Source organism: Nothobranchius furzeri, chromosome 7 (assembly GCF_043380555.1).
Source record: "Nothobranchius furzeri strain GRZ-AD chromosome 7, NfurGRZ-RIMD1, whole genome shotgun sequence".
NCBI classification, from domain to species: Eukaryota; Metazoa; Chordata; class Actinopteri; order Cyprinodontiformes; family Nothobranchiidae; genus Nothobranchius; species Nothobranchius furzeri.
In genome coordinates, this window is record NC_091747.1 from 57,337,984 (window position 1) to 57,355,121 (window position 17,138).

Here is a 17,138-nt window from a genome sequence, read left to right on the forward strand (position 1 = left end):
ACTTTGGATTAGAAACAATACCAGGACAATGATGCAGGTGAATATCAGGTTAACAGCAGGCCTCTATCTAAGAATTGCATTTTTGTAAAGAAAAAAGAAGAAATTTCCAAACTTTTGAGCAGTGGTGTACATCTCCTTTTCTATGAGATATACATATTCTATGTGAGGGCTTTCAGTGATGCACACCATCTGTCAGAATAATAAGGAATAAAGCTAAAGGGAAGACTAAATCAAATGATGCATTAACAATGAAAGTTTACATAATGAGTTCTGGGTAACTATAGTGCAGCGTGAGGCCCCTTCAGCTCTGATCAGAAATAAAAGCAACAGCGCTGAAGACAAGCAGGAGCAGGAATCGGTTCTTTGACTCTGAAGATGACAAAAAAGAAAAACAGTAAATACAAATGATGCAGAATTCCCAGCAGCCATTCAGTGTTAAATTCATAACCTTGCAGGTCTGGTCAGTGATGCAAACTCAGAAATTTGTAACACTAAATATATGTTCCCCTGCCTCTTGCTCTCTTTATAACAGTTTCTTCACACTTACCTTTTTTATTTTTCTCAGTACGTGTTTTGTCTCAATGCATCTCTTTATTTTTCCACATCACACACTTTGCCTTGCTCTGTTGCTTGGGTAAGGTTTTGCTCTTATCTATTCTCACCACTATCTGGTGCAGGGGGAAGATAAGCTCGCATTTGCATGTTTAAGGAACCAAACACCCCAATTCCCTTCAGCATGAAGAGACACACATGCACACGGGCACAAACACAAACACTCTGCTGCTGCTAGCCCGTAAGGCCTCAGTCTCCTTGCTGCTGACAGAGTCACCAGCTGCTGACACCTTCAGGAACAAATATAAATAACAATTGGTGCAGCAAACTGCAGAGAGCATTTGTTTGGCGTCACCGCATCGAGTCAAAATAAAAAGGATGTTATGCACTTTTTTTTTTACAGGAAATGTTGGATTTGTTTTTGGTTGCCAAATTTTGAGGAAATGTCTGCTATCATGTGTTTTATGCATCTCATATTTATTTGATTACTTTTTTTTTATCTTTATACATTTCTGCATATTTGTGAGCAAATAAAAAGGTACAAATAATTAACTTAAAAATAAGTGATTTTTTACATGCACCAACTGGAATACATCAAACAAATGCATTTCATCTTTGAATTTAAAAACATGTTCAGTCATTTATAATTGAAAGTTAAAGGCATTCATAACTTTCAGGTGAGCTGTTTTTAATTAAAATTCCTAGAATGAAGATATTTCTTTCCATTGTCACACAGTAGATTATAAGCTTTATCAAAAATCTCTGAAATACAGAAGAGGCTGGGTGTTTATATTTAGCTGAATCTCCTGGATGTTTGGCTTTCCAGTAAAAAGGGAAATACAGAGGCATCATTTGAGAGTAAAAGACAGATAGATGAGGGGAGAGTTGAAACAACACGGTGAAAGGAAAAGAGGCAGACAGACAGAGAGGGTGACAGCGCTGTGAGAGATGTTGCCACCTGCCACCATTTTTCTCCTCTTGGAAATGCATCATCAGTCATTAGGAGGTAGCATGACTTGCAGTATCATCATCACTCACAGACACACACATGCACACACACACACACACACACACACACACACACACACACACACAGACTGACAAAAACCCAAACACAATGCGTATTTTAAGGTATAAAGTAGCAGCCTATAATTTGGGTTCTCTCTGTGCAGCATTTTGCTGAGCTTATAAAACCGCCTGCAGCTAATGGTGTGATGGATCCCTCTATTATCACCCAACACAGGAGAAAATAGTGAGGTATAGTGAGATAAAGGAATGTAATTAGATAGCGTTTTAGTTGTGGAAAAGCAGGAGGGCGGCTGGGCTTGGAAGAAAACGAAGTAAAAGGAAGTAAAATGATAACCACATGATGGAGTCTAACAGCTGTCTATAAATAATGGACCTATAAATTCATCCAAACACAACATAGAAATAATGTCTGTGTGGTCCTCCTGAGTCCAAACCACTTACTGCTCTGATATAGTGAAGTGCAAAAATGACCAAGAAATCTCATTAAGAAGTCATTGTCTGCTGCTATTTAATGACATTTTGCACAGACGTTCACTACAGGAGACTCAGCAAGTCTGTTAATTTACCGTTTTATTGAAGCTCCTGCAGAAGATTTCCAATAAATGAGTAGCACTTATTTCCCCCCACAAGGAACTGTAATCACTTTTGGTTGCTCTCCATATTTTCCAGGCTTTGTCGTAAATTAAACTTTATTTTAACATATTTGATTGATGGTTTTGACCAAATGCACACTTACTGAACTGTTAAATATGCTGTTCAGGAAAAGTTAAGGTAAGCCAAGGCAGCTTTATTTATATAGCACATTTCATACACAGAGGCGATTCAATGTCCTTTCCAATTAGCAAAAATAGCAAGAACAAAATCTAAATACACATAAATAAAATTCAGATTTAAAAGAAAACAGAAATAACAAAGTTAAAGGGTGAGCAGTTACAGTGCAGAAGGTGCAGTATATAAAAAACATTCATTCAAAGGCTCACGAATACATGAAAGTTTCTTATTTTGATTTTAAAGAGCAAGTCACCCCCAAATCAACTTTTTTTTACTGATAAACTATATAAATGTGTGTCTAAATGTGCTGCAGACACGTGTAGTCAATAATTTGGTACTTCAGTGCATCTTAGTTAAAATTGAAATATTCTGCCTAAAACTGTCAGTGTTGCGCCGTCGTCAGGTAAAAACTCTGCACTGCATTTGAATTTAAATCTGCCACCGCTATTGGCTAAGAGGTATGCTATGATGTAAACTGGTACATTATGATGTCACAGTGCTGTTGTGAGCCTGTGTGTATATTTGTTAGAGGCTCCGCCCTCTCGGTCTGCTAGGCAACAGCATTTTTTGCATTTTTCAAACATGAAGAGGGAGTGAAGTAAGTTTCTTGTAGGGGGTGACTTGCTCTTTAAAGTTTCTAGAGTTTGGGGACATTTGAGGTCACGAGGAAGCTGATTCCATCTGTGTGCAGCAGAGTAGCTAAAAGCAGCTTCACCCTGTTTGGTTCTGACCCGAGGTTCTACCAGCTCACTGCTTCCTGAGGATGTCAGAGCCCTGCTGGGTGCATATACTGGAAGGAGATTCGACGTGTATTCTGGCCCCGTGTGATTTAAAAACTAGTAGAAGCACTTTGAAATCGATTACTTGTAACCAATGTAGCGATTTAAGAGCAGTTAAGAAAATATTTCAGACCAAGAATATAAATACAAGTTTCAGTACCTAAAGAATTCTTGTTGCTTTCCTTATTTTTAGATGTGTATTTAAGTGAAAGAAAGAAAACAATATTTTATAAAGTGGAATAGCTGATTGATAATTCCAAAATTACAGAGTGATTAAAACTATTTAAAAACATATCCAGGTTGCTTTTTGAAATTCTGAAGATTTCCTTTAACACAAACAAATCATATATAAATGCATTTTAATCAGTTTTAGGGAATATTATCTGCAGATGCAGACTAGATGCTTCCCTTTTTTGCACGATGATTCACCAGAGATGGAGGGAAACTGCACAGTTTTTCACTTAATTAGAAATGCTAAATAAACAAGTGAAAAATGGAACAAAAAAGAAAAGATCTTAGACAAACATTTAATTACTTTTCTTTTCAACTAAAATCCTCCTGACACTGACTGAGTACCTGTTATCTGCAGGATGGTCTGATCAGCTGTGATTTGTGTCAACACGAAGCCCAGACTCCTGAGTAATGGAAAACTTTTAAGTGTGGAAACTCCTTGATTCTATAAAAGATTTCTGAGGAAATTCGCGCGCATGTGTGTGTGTGTGTGTGTGTGTGTGTGTGTGTGTGTGTGTAAGGGTGCTCAAATGTGCAATAGAAAAAAAGTGAAGCTAGTCCCTGTTGGTTTGGAATGAAATGTCACTACTTGATTAGAATAAACAATTCTGTATGTGGTGTGGGACTGGGCACTGGTGCACAGCGGAGAAAGCATGTTTGTGAGTGTGGTGAATGACAGCTTTCTCTTTTTTTATCACACACACACACACACACACACACACACACACACACACACACACACACACACACACACACACACACACACACACACACACACACACACACACAATCTCCTGGACACTGGTTTTACCTTTCTCTGACCTACCCAATGGGTAAGCCTGAACAACACAATCAGAAAGCTGTTACTGCCTCAGGACATGAACTTTACACCTCAACCTCCTCCCTCTTGCTTGCAGTTCCTTACTCCGTGGAGAAACACACACACACACACACACACACACACACACACACACATACACAATGCCACCAGGCCATAAGGGAGCACCAGTCACTATATTATTTTATAGTTTATAATGGGTTAGGGTTTTAAATGTAAGTGCTCCTTTGTCTTGGAATTTTATTTCAGGAATTTGCCAATGAAAAAAAAGTTTTTTATAACTTATTTTTTGGGCACTTTCCCAAAATCTCAGCAGACAGGGAAGCAATAAAAGTCTAGGCTTCAACAGCCCAAACACAAAGCATCAGTAACACATCATGATGTAAACTGCAGGTTCCTCTAGCAAAAACCTCCTTCCCTGCTGATGTTTCTGCTGGAAAATAAAAATGAGAACATCCAAATCGGATTTGGTTGTTTGATCAGTTTATCAATGTCATCAACAGCAATGGAGAAACAAATTCTGACACTTGAAGCATGAGTCTGTCAGCTGAACAGACTCAGTCCATATGGTTCAACTTCTGAGGTTCATCAATCAGCTACATGACAGCATCATAAAAACATGACAGCAGGACACATGGTGAGCCAAGTTCTGTCTGTTTTGCTCAACGCAAATTATCTGCATGCTTCAGCCCAAAGGCATCAGAAATATACAGCTAAAGATAATACCTGAACTTGCGGTGGTTGTTAGTAATGAAGACCTGGTAAACCAGAGGATGTGTAAATGTGTAGAAAAAGAAAACAGACAACTGAAGTAGAACTACATTTATGAGAAGGTTTGGAAACCAGAAAAAGGTTCAGCACAATAAACTGAACTACGATTCTAGGGCTCCAAAAAAGCTATCTCAGAATATTTTTCTATTTCCCTTTTTCAGTTGAGTATCCAGCCCTGACACACACAATACAGTCCCTATATACAATATATATACAATATATATATATATATATATATATATATATATATATATATATGTAACGTTATGAAGTTCATAATTTTCAGCTCCACACAGCTGCCCCTGTACACAGTAACACCCGTGTAGAAAACGCCAAGGTCGGGTGTTCCTCAGACTGTTTACATTACAGGAGAAGAGCCAGAAGGAGAAGAAGAACGCTTTTCAATAATCAAAGTACTTAATTTGTGATTAAAGCTAATCGAAACAGATGTTGATCAATAATAATCAAGTGAATGATCTGTGGAATAAAGATGTCATGATTTATGTGTTTAATGAAAACAGGACTACTGCACAGACAGACTGACCCTCATCTCCATAGAAACGCATGACACATTGTTCCAACCAATCAGACCTTTCGGCTGCCATAAGATAATCTGGCTTGTTGAATTAAAGTGTCCAATCCCGTTTACTGAAACTTAAAACAAACCAGAGATATAAAAACAAGGCTAAGCCATTTTATGGGCAGTTCCATTTTGACTTCAGTTCTGTTCAGTTGGAAGTCCTACGGGGTTCCACAGTCATCAAAAGAGAAGTACAGCTGGCCAGATGTGCTTTCTTCTTTAACTGAGAACTGTGAAGCTACTGGAGATCTCCGTTGTTTACCAACAAGACGACGTCCCTTCAAAATAAGAGCACCACTAGCTGACGCTGCCGATGGTACCGGGGTCGACCCTTCAGACGGGCTTTGACGTGCTGTGACCGCTGCTTCAACCAGCTCCAGTACACATCCGAGGTCCTAGGACCTGGCATTTCCTGATCTACCTGGGAGACTCCACAGGGTACGTACATGGCAAAATAGCTGCTCATGTCATCAGCTTCCGAAGCCTCGTGGTCCGTAGTCATAACAACCAGATACGCTCCGTCAGCCTAAAGATCCTGAACAACACACACACGCACCAACACAACATCCAAATCCATTTTCATCCATCACAGAGTTAGTCCTGGTAGATTGTTAAGAATTTATAATTAAGAAATTAAAGATTCTTAAACGATCCCAATTCTCTCTCTTTTCTTGTCTCAAAGTCAATACAGAGTGTTTAATTAAACTCCCTGATGATAAAAACAGCCCATCTTCTGATTATAACAAGTGATCTACTTACAGTATATTAAAATACAACTCTAGATCGTTACATCACTCTATTTCACTACATTTGGCGAGCCAGCCAGGAGATTATTTAACTTATGAACTTCATAACGTTACATATATATACAACCTATATATATATATATATATATATATATACAACCTATATATATATATATATATATACAACCTATATATATATATATATACTATATATATATATATATATATATATATATATATATATATATATATATATATACATACATATATATGCATTATACATGCAATACGTCGGAAATTTACAGTGAAATAATCACAAAACAGTAATATCTCGGAAGGTTATGTTTAATAATTTTTCATACTAAATACACTCCTCTTTTGTATTTCATTTTGCTACGACAGAAACTTTTATAGGAGTTTATGAAGTAAAGGTCACTTAAAGGAATTTGCTGAATAGTGTCCTAATTCTAACTTAATAAGCGGTGCTTTACTTTTGCTGCATATCAACCAGAGGTTAGGTAGTATCCATTGAAAAAGCTGCACTCGAAGCCACTCGGGCAGAAACACCTGCAGGAGCCATTTCTTCCCCCCAGCTGCCATTTACCAGTAATGTTAGAAAAATGATAAATTAGACGCAGCATGAGGGTTGTTGTGCGTTTGCATGCAGGTGTGCATGTGTGCCAGTTTGTGCTTCCATTCTGTAAATTGTCGTGTCACATGCCAACAACTCACAGTGTGAACAGATGTTAATCGGTACTGCCTTGGGTTTCTGCACAACAGTCAAACGTTATTTTAGAGTTTTCAGGTCTGGAAAGAAATCGGTGGCGAGGCCTGCATTGCCTCATTGAGCGGAACCCAGCTAAGGTCGCATGGGGTCGAGCAGCTGCCAAGAATACACAAAGACATGCAAAAACAAATACAGCTCCTGCTCAAAGCGTGTACAATCCAAGCTGACAACGAGGGAAAGTGAAACCCCACATAACACCAGAAATATCACGAGACAACTAAACTGAGATGGAAGCAGACTTTTGTTGAGTTTCAAGTTTGCAGATGGAAGGACAGTTTATCTCTTAAAATATATCTCCATTTTGTTTCTTTGCTATCAATTAACGTCGTTCAGCACCGTGCCATGAAGTCATTGGACAAAAACACAGGAGGAGATTATTTTAACCTTAATAAAAATAACAAAAGTAGCAGCCTGGATATCTAGACAAAACGTAGCAGTAGCAAAAGATTTTTCTCTGCAGGTTGATCTAGTCGTGCTCCATTGTAGTCCCAGCAGGTCTACCTTACCGTTCAGCTGAATGTAGGCCAGGCCAATCACAGCGCTCTGTTTGTAGAAAGGCGTTAGGAGGGCTTAGCACTGTTACTGTCAGCGTTTTTGTTTTTTAAACAAAGATAGCAGAGCTGTGATAGGACAAACAACAACGATGGAGCTGGTGCAGAAAAAATTCTCTACTGAAAAGGCATCGGCATCAACTTTGGAAGATTTGGGGCTTTTCTTTCAGACAGACAGAGGTACTTCTGTGACCGAGTACGGTGGACTGCCCTGTTGACTGATTCCCATTTATGACTGATATAGTCATGAATATATGACGTTGTCCGTTGCCCTGATTGGTCCTAGCGCTATCCAACTGCATGCAGAAACAGTTCGAAAGACCATAGATTCAGCCCCAACAAATGAGTTATGTGTGTTATGGTCAGACTAATATATATATATATATATATATATATATATATATATATATATATATATATATATATATATATATATATATATATATATATATATATATATATTGCTGTAAAGGTAAAACACTGCTATATATTCATGCATATACTGAATAGGATGGCTCGTCAGGTTAGAAAAGAAGCTCAAAGGACATAAATTCACACATTAATGCAGTTACTGAACTGATTTAGACCTGACGTGAATGCAGAGACAACATTCAGAACAGGGCAAATTGCAAACCTAAAACTACAAACAAAGGTGGAGTAAATAACTGCCACAGTTTGATAAATAACAAAATAGGGCCTGGAGTGAGATGCAAAATACAGACTAACAGAAAAAAAAGATAAGAATTGATGAAATAAGAGACATAAATTAGACTGAATTTAACAAGAAGCATGAATATTAAAGTTTATCATTAGAACAAAGCACAGCTAAAAATACAGGAACGCCTTGACTAAACTCTACAGTTAGCTGCTAAATCTGTCACTGGCGTATTGTTGCAGGGCTAAACTAAAATTCTTCCTAGACAATAGAAAAGGGTAACGCTATTTTCTTCTGTGGCATGACGCTCCCTGATTATGCAGTTATTTTTACAGTTATACAGGCGTTGACATCTGTGGAGCAGGAGCTTTGTTTAGGTTTGGTGTTGGCTCTACGTCATGGCCAGAAGAATCACCCCTGTGGTGTGAGCTGAGAAGCTGCAGGTTAAGGCCATGCAGGGAAGCCAATTATAATGTGTAGTGTGGGAAAACACATCATACAACATACATAGCTAACCCCGCAAGCCTGTTATAATTGTCAGGCAGCAACTGGTGCATTGCTAATGTGCTCTGTGCAGAACATCAGCTCTGCATGCTTCCAAGTGTGTAAGTTTTCAGACAAGACGTCAGAACAGTTAAGACAGCAGGCGGGTGGTGAACCGAGGAAGATGCACGTTTAGATTTTAGATCAACATATAAACTGTTGCAGCTTGGTTTGGTTTACTGAAATGACACAGAAACAACCATGACTTTGGATCCAAGGTTATGTAACTGGTGTGTTTGTGATTTTATTTAGTTTATTTTATTTTTATTGAATTATTAGAGTGTAGAATGTGTCTTTCTAAAGAGTTAATTTGCATTTGTGCTGGGATTATTTTAATTTTTGACACCAAACAAGTATTTTCGGCTTGTGTCTTTCTGATAGATTTAAGTTTAGACTTAGCAAAATCCATTTATTTCAATAATTTAAATGAGACCATTTAAAGGCTCAGAAACCTTTTGCAGGCGTTTTGGATAATTAGCTGATTAGAGTGTAACTCAGCCTAGAATATTGAATCTTTTGACAATATTCTAATTATATAAGATTTTGAATTTGGTATTTCCACAAGCTGTAAGCCATAATCATCACAATTATAACAAATAAAGGTTTGTAACATCTGGCAGGGCTGCACAGTGGTGAAGTGGTTAGCGCAGTTGCCTTACTGCAAGAAGGTCCTGGGTTCACATCCTGGCCCTACATGGAGTTTGCATGTTCTCCCTGTGCATGTATGGGTTCTCTCCGGGTACTCTGGCTTCTTCCCACAGTCCAAAAACATAACTGTAAGGTTGATTGGCCTGTCTAAATTGTCCTTAGGTGTGTGTGTGTGTGCATGGTTGTTTGTCCTTTGTGTCTCTGTGTTGCCCTGCGATGGACTGGCAATCTGTCCAGGGTGTACACTGCTTGTTTGCATGAAGACTGCTGGAGATAAGCACTAGCCCGCCACGACCCTGTATGGATAAGTGGGTGAAGAATATGGATGGGTGGAACATCTGCCATTGCATGTAACGAGTCTATCTCTGGTCATCTCATTTGTTGTAGAATTTTTGCTGTTGAAATTCAGCTGTTGAATTTTTATGGATGAAAATTGTTGCTGTTGTATTAAGTAAAAAAAAAATAATAATTCAAATACATATTCCACAAAATAAAATGGTGATGTCTAAAAAAAAAGTTATATTCTGGTGAGACTGCATTCCTCCCATAAAGAAATCAACGTTTGCATGATGCCCTAATTTTTCAAGTTTCACCTGTTCAGCATAACCAACGTTTCTAAGAGCTGTCACTACAGTTTCAATCAGTTAGCCGTCTCATGAACAAGATCGGCCAACAGGAGAATAGAACAAGAGAATTGGGAACGATTGGGCAGTAATATCCACATATTTATAGAAATTTTAGATAATTCAATGTAAGCTTTAACCTGCTGAAACACTGTTGGAGTGGCAACCTTGTACACATAATCTGTTTCACTTTACTAACATGTAAAAGATGACTACATTCAACATTTTATACACTCTAAAATGACAGTTTGGTTCTATTGACAAATAATGGAACATGTCAAAAATAGTCAGACAGATGAAGTAAGGGTAACAGAGTTAATCAAGAATGAGCCAAAAAATCTCACTTCCCCCTCGTTTTCAGGTAAACACAGTTTTCCTGCCCAACTCAGGTTTGTGTACTTACGCAATAAGCATCCTAAGGGAGTCGGAGGCGTACTGAATTTGTATGAACCAGACTCTTTGACATGACAGCAAGTTCACCAAACATAAAAAACAGGCTCACAAACAAGCATCCAGACATCCACAACCCAAGCAAAGTGAATAATTTATCACGGCTTTCCACCAAACTTTACTTTCCCCAGTACATTTATTTACAGGGAAGCAACACTTTTTTTGAAAGAGGATGCTTTACAAATAGTTATCAGGTAAAACTAGTGAACCAACATTTCAGCTGCAGGCCTTTCCTAAATGCACACACACATTTTGTTCTCAGAGTCGGTATTCTGAGCTGAACTGTTTTCTTTATCTAAAGGGTTCAGAGTTCAGACTTATAATTGGAGTGGTATTTTAAGTGTCTTCATAACTGAGCAAATATGATCATTAACATCACAATTTGAAAGAACATTTATTCAAACCGTGTTTTCATTGAGGTTCATGTGACCTTTCATGAATAAGATTGGATGTTTTGTTTAATATCCGTCACTTCAGATGGTTTTTTTTTTGGGACTCTGGTGGTTTATTTTAAATTTGAAGTGGTAGCAGCTGGCTGTTTCTCCTCTGATGTTATGAAGCCTTGAACCTCTAAAAGAACCAATTCTGTTGCAAAAAAACATGAGTGTGCAATGAGTGGAAGATCCAGGGGAGTGCGAAGATATGGTGGTTCGGCAAGACCAACAACCGGATTGTCCAATAGTTGCTTTCGGCCAGAAATGTGTTATTAGCAGAGGTTTTTAAACAAATGCGAGAGAACCACTCTATTAATTATTTACACATTTTTTTATAATAATAATAATAATGCATTGAACTTATATAGTGCTTTTCTAGACCCCCAAAGATGCTTTCACACACTCTCACATTCACACACTGCTAGTGATGGTAAGCTACTTGTAGCCACAGCTGCCCTGGGGAGGTCTGACAGAGGCGAGGCTGCCATTTGGCGCCGTCGGCCCCTCTGACCACCACTAACACAGGCAAGTTGGGTGAAGTGTCTTGCCCAAGGACACAACAGCAGGATACCCCTGGTGGGAGCTGGAATCGAACCCATGACCCTCCGATCATGAGGCAACCCGCTCTACCACCACAGCTACTGCTGTCCATGAAGATTATATCTTCGCAATATATTGTTAGATCGCTGTTAAAGGTATAGCGGAGGCTCTTTCTCTGCCGGTTGGATACTTTGAACCATGGGTCATAATTCTCAACCCTTCTGATGAACCATTCCCACAAGGAAGTTGTCGTACGTGCTTGTTGCTAGGTAGTTTTCACTTAATGCACAAAGCAAGGGTTAGGCTCCCCGCAGACTCCTCTGTTGCCAGTTCTCTCCTTGAAAAGTAAGCTAAACTTTGGCATGTTATGTGGAGAAATTTATTTCACATTACTGCTAGAAGAAGTTAGCTTCAAGGCCGGCAGCTACTTGCAAAAAGAGCGTGCATGAGGATAACTGGGTGTTCTCTCTCATGCACTTTTTTTTTTCAAAACATGGAGAGGCCGGTTCTTTCCTGAAATTCAGAAACATCCCCTGCCATACCTTTAAGAGGCATGAAAAAGATTTCAAAGCTAATTTGCTTTCCAAATTTGCAACAAGAGCTTTAACAAAGGTTCCTTTACTAGATATTTGCACAATCCCCCCCCAAAAAAGGACTTTTTTTCGTACAAAAAATTAAATCCTGCATAAAACCATCCCACCTCCTGCGCTAGCATCTTACCTGATGCTGCTCATGCTGCCAGCGTCTGATCCCAGCTTGCATCTTTCCAGCTGCGTGGCAACAATCTGACGCTCGGCCTCAAGTTCTCTAGTCAGACGTTCAAACTGAAGCTCCTGCAAAAAGCAAAAAAAATTCATAAATTCTGTGAAGAAAAGTATTAAAAGGCCATCCAGACCAAGTAAAATAACAATAGTAGCTAAAACAACAACTGGCCCAAAGGTGGATTTTGACCCAGATAAATTCATGGATTTACAAAATTGTAAATTCCAGACAGAATACCCCATCATATCAAATGAAGTCACAGCCAGACAAACGTCAGACTCCTCATCAGTAACAAAACGCATTAATAGTAAAACCATGCATTTGATTAGTTCCATGTACAAGGTATTCTATAGGTGCATGCACATGTTTTGTTTGGTCATTTTGAAAATCACATTGGTGCAAAACTATTGATATTAAGACGAAACAGTAGATCTAATTAAATACAACATAACCAAGTGTGTGACTATAACAACTAAAATATAAACATTTGTTTTCTTAAGTGTGTATAGGTTGTGCAGCTGCATGAGAGTTCTGTGTGATGGAGTTCAGTGTTGTTTAAAGTGCAGAGTTCATGGCTGCTAATGAGTGCCACCACTCTGGGGAGAAAGCTTGGCTTGCTGTGTTGTGCGAGCCTTGATAAACTCAAGTCTTCTACTAAATGGAAGAGGCTGGAAGAGGTGATGTCCAGGGTGAGAAGGAGCAGCTATAATTTGCCAATAATGATTTGCCTGCTGCTATTGATGTCCTAAAAAGGTAACAGAGCACAGATCTGTTTTTAACACTGTGATGCAGTTTGGCTGAAAGGCACTCAGACTAAATGGATTCTGGGTTTAAAGTGGGATGGCCTATGTGTGGGGCTCTGGTTATGTAGACAAGAGGCTGGGGATCAATGATTGTACTACCAAGCCATTTAGATGTTTTTAATTTAAAATTTAAGAATGTCCAAATCTGTATATGAAAAGAAATGAGCCATTAAAAAAACATTAGCTGAAGTCACTTAGTAGTGATGTTGTTTCTAATATATTTTTATTGGTTTTTACCCTCACCAAGCTTTTGATTTTGAAATGTTACATTGTCATAAACTGACAAAAATTTCACTGCATCAACATGTTAAATCATGTTCTTTTTGTCCATTTACAGCGACCATACAGAACGTCGACTCTCTAAGCTGCAGTTTGAAAGCAGCAGTGATGCATCAGACTGTCAGAGACGAGCCCTGATATTAAACAATGAACAAGGGGTGAGGGGGTAACATTTAGCAGCATTTGTTAGTAGCCTTGGAGTCTTCTGTTAATCAATCAAACTTTATTTATAAAGCCCATTTCATGCAAAGCAATTCAATGTGCGTCACAATTCCACATAAACTGCAGAAAGCATAAAATTAATACATTTAGAATAAATCCATATACATGCAGTTTAAACAAAAACAAATGATAATATTAAAACAATAACATTATTTCATACAAAAACGTTACCCTTACCTATTTGATTTGTTAAATAAAAAGGTTTTTAACTTAGAATTAAAAACATTCAAAGTGGATGCTTCTCTAACATCTAAAGGTGTTCCAAACAGTCGGTGCATGTACAATAAAAGCTGTGTCATCTGATTTAGATAGTGTACGTGGTACTTTCAAAATGCCACGGTAGGCTGACATGATGATATACAAATACTGCTTCCAAACTCCTAAGGCTCAGACAGCAAATTTTAACTTGATCTAATAATTTTAATGCATTCAAGAAGGATTGACTACCTTGATCAGGATTTGTGAAACAAAATACTTTTATTTAGTAAAACTCTCATTACTTAAAACTGTGATTCAGTGTACTTGATTTCTTTAAAGAATGTTTTTTCAAGGTTTTTCCAATTCCATGATTGCATTTGGAAAACATTTTCCAGACAACGTACATTTAAAAACATGTAAATGAGAGACAACACAAACAATCCTAAATGTAGGTTAAAAGAACCAAACATGAATAATAAAAACTACAGAAATCAACAAGATGAATCTGTTTTTGTGTCCTTTTTTAAGTTTGGTAAATCATTTTCTTGAGCCATTTTTTGCTAAATTGACCCTTACAGGGTTAATGAAAGGCCACCCAGCCCCTATCACCCCCTGTGGCCAGAATATCCCACTTGCAACTTCAGAGTTGCCAGTCCCATCTGACTTAGAAAAAAATAGAGCTGACATACCTGTCGCTGCAGTCCGCCCAGCACATCTCCTGCATGTTTTAGATAATTAACACAGCTGATTTGTTTAATTTAGTGATGAGCCACTCTTGTAGGCACTAAGGAAGACTGGAGCTGTTAGATTAAGGTGTTAAAAAGACCAACACACAGCGAGGAGATAGGTTTTGCTTTTTGTTCTACAAACGGACACCAGGGGGTGCTAAAAGCAAGCCAACGCTGCCTAATTCCCTTTTGGAATAAAAGCATAGCCATTATATTAAAACCTAAGAACCTCCCGACAGTTACATTTTTAGCAATTAGGGGGCCTTCAACAGTGGTAACATAATGATGAGAAGCTTAAAAGGTGATAAGGTTAGCAGGCAAAACATCCTTCAAAACTATGTCATTAATATAAGCATAAGGTTGTAGATTCATGTAGTATTTTTTGTGCTTTACATCTGTGATGTTTCTAAAAGATCTTATTTACCTACTGTCATTTTATAATGTGTTAAGGGCCAGAGGCTTTTGTTATTATTTCCTGACACACAAAATCACTGAACTGAAAGAAAGTGTCTGCTTACTTTTCACACAGCTAACTAGTCCCCAGTCACCCAGGGTGTGAGACGATGCAGGAAAACAGCAGACACCTCTGAGAGGTGAGAGCAGTTTGGGGACTGTGCGGGAGGAGGCAGGACACAACGTTTAATGCCTGGTGGTTTTCTACTACCATGTTAGAGTTTCTCTACAGGGACTAAGACACCTTTCTGTTGCATTGTCAAACTGAGCCCATTTTTTTGGGTGTCTGGATTTGCCTTTATGGTTGAGTACCCTTTCATTCACTCATTTTTTTAATGCATTTGCTGTGATCTCTAACCTTAATGAATGCCTTGTAAGTCGGTCTCTTTGAAATAAAAACTCTTGACGCTCCTATTTTTGGATGTAGAAGGTAGCTGGAGAAACGCGGGGTGGAAAACAGCGGGATTTGGAGTCTTACCCCAAATCCACACTGGATGCATCAGCGGCACAGAATAGCAGCGGAATAGCAGTTCACTGCTTCAAATAAAATCCATTATAGTCTAATGGGATCATCAGGCGAGTCCCAAAACCGGCTCATCACGCCGCTAAAGATAGGATTGTGTTCTGTTTATGCTAAAAGTCGCTTCTGGGACACATCAACTTTCAAATTTAACATAGAGCTAGACCGGAAATCGCACAGTTTCAGTGTAAAACATCCAGTAATTTTCTAAATAAAATACTATTGCAGCAATGCAGTTTCATATCTATGTAGATTACTTCAAAACATGTGCATCAAACATGATCACCTTCTTCTTCTTGGTTTAATGGCAGATGGCATAAACAAAGCATGACGTTTGATGTCTCGTGGGATTTTGTGATTGTGAGTCCAGCAGGAGGATGGTGGAGAAGCCGCTCTGGGGCTGACTCCCCTTGTGTGGACTGATGCACTGTGAAGCACACGAGTAAACTGTCTTGCTGCCATTCCGCGCCGCTGATGTCACCAATGTGGATTCAGAGGATACTCATTTTTATTCAAGATATTAGGGCATCTCGCTTCTGACTGGCTAGAAACAATACATCTTGATGTTTTAATTCCAAAAATAACACAAGCCTGAAGGAGTTATTCCATGTGTGGAATTGCTAATGCTAACAGCTAGCTTTTATTAGCTGAGACACGCTCTGCTCTCTCTTGACTGGAAAAGTCAACAACAGCCTTCCCCATCGTGTGCCAAGATGTGTGAGTCCATGAATGCCAATAAACAGTGTGCCGTAGATCTGTGTGGCGTCCTCCGATGCAACCGTTTTCTCAACCATTTCCTTTTGGTTGCAAATGCAGGAAATAGGGGTAGAAGACTATGCATGTGAAACTCAGAATGACCGACCATATTTAAAAAAATAAAGAGTCAAATACAGTCTCTCAGTTAACCTGCTCAGTGGCAATTCTAATTCCATCCAATATCAACCAAAAATTATTGCTGAGCAGAAATCACAATTTGCAGACACGCAACAACTGCTTTTCCTGTGTGTGTGCAAATAGCTTTAAGTTAATAACAGCCTTATCATGCAGATCAATGTTGTGGTGAACAGAATATGAAGATATTTTGGTTGGTAGCTGACTACATGTGTGACAAAAATGAGTGTGAAAGAAAGACAAAGAGAGGGCATATGCTGTATTGACTGGGCTTCTCAAAGCCAATTGAAGCTCGGAATGAGCCCATTTCCAGTCACTATCTCAAGTTTCCAAGCCTGGTTCCATCCCCCTCCACACCACAACATATGCAATTTATCTCATTCGCTCTCTTTCTCACGCACACAGTTTTGGCAACAGCTTCCTCTTAAATTTTCTCTCCTTTCCCCCGTCTTTAAATTGTACTCTCAGTTGGGTTTTTGACTAATCGAAGCCCAGAAACACACACTGTCCATTGCATCCACTGATGATAGAAAGTAGTTCTGTGAATTACAGTAACATTTTTCTGTTAAATAATTACCCTTTTTACGTTAGATTAACCTCATTAGGACACATCTCAAATGCCGCAATTTCACACAAAACACTATTTGAAACAGTGCCACTAATCCAGTTTTCAATCACAAACGTCAGTGTCTCTTCCTAGTTTAGTTCCTTCAAACTGCTGCAAGACATAACCAATACGTGTAGCAGAATAGCC

General features: G+C 38.6%; 1 protein-coding gene across 7 annotated transcripts in view; it reads right to left on the reverse strand.

Moving 5' to 3' along the window:
- The window catches only part of ctnnd2a (catenin (cadherin-associated protein), delta 2a), a 379,177-nt gene that overhangs the window by 240,365 nt on the left and 121,674 nt on the right, over window positions 1-17,138 (reverse strand). For all 7 annotated transcript variants that reach the window (XM_054751079.2, XM_070553234.1, XM_070553237.1 and 4 more), the window contains one exon: window positions 12,249-12,361. In XM_054751079.2, the coding sequence (XP_054607054.2) occupies window positions 12,249-12,361 (113 nt within the window). The remainder of the gene's footprint in view (window positions 1-12,248; window positions 12,362-17,138) is intronic.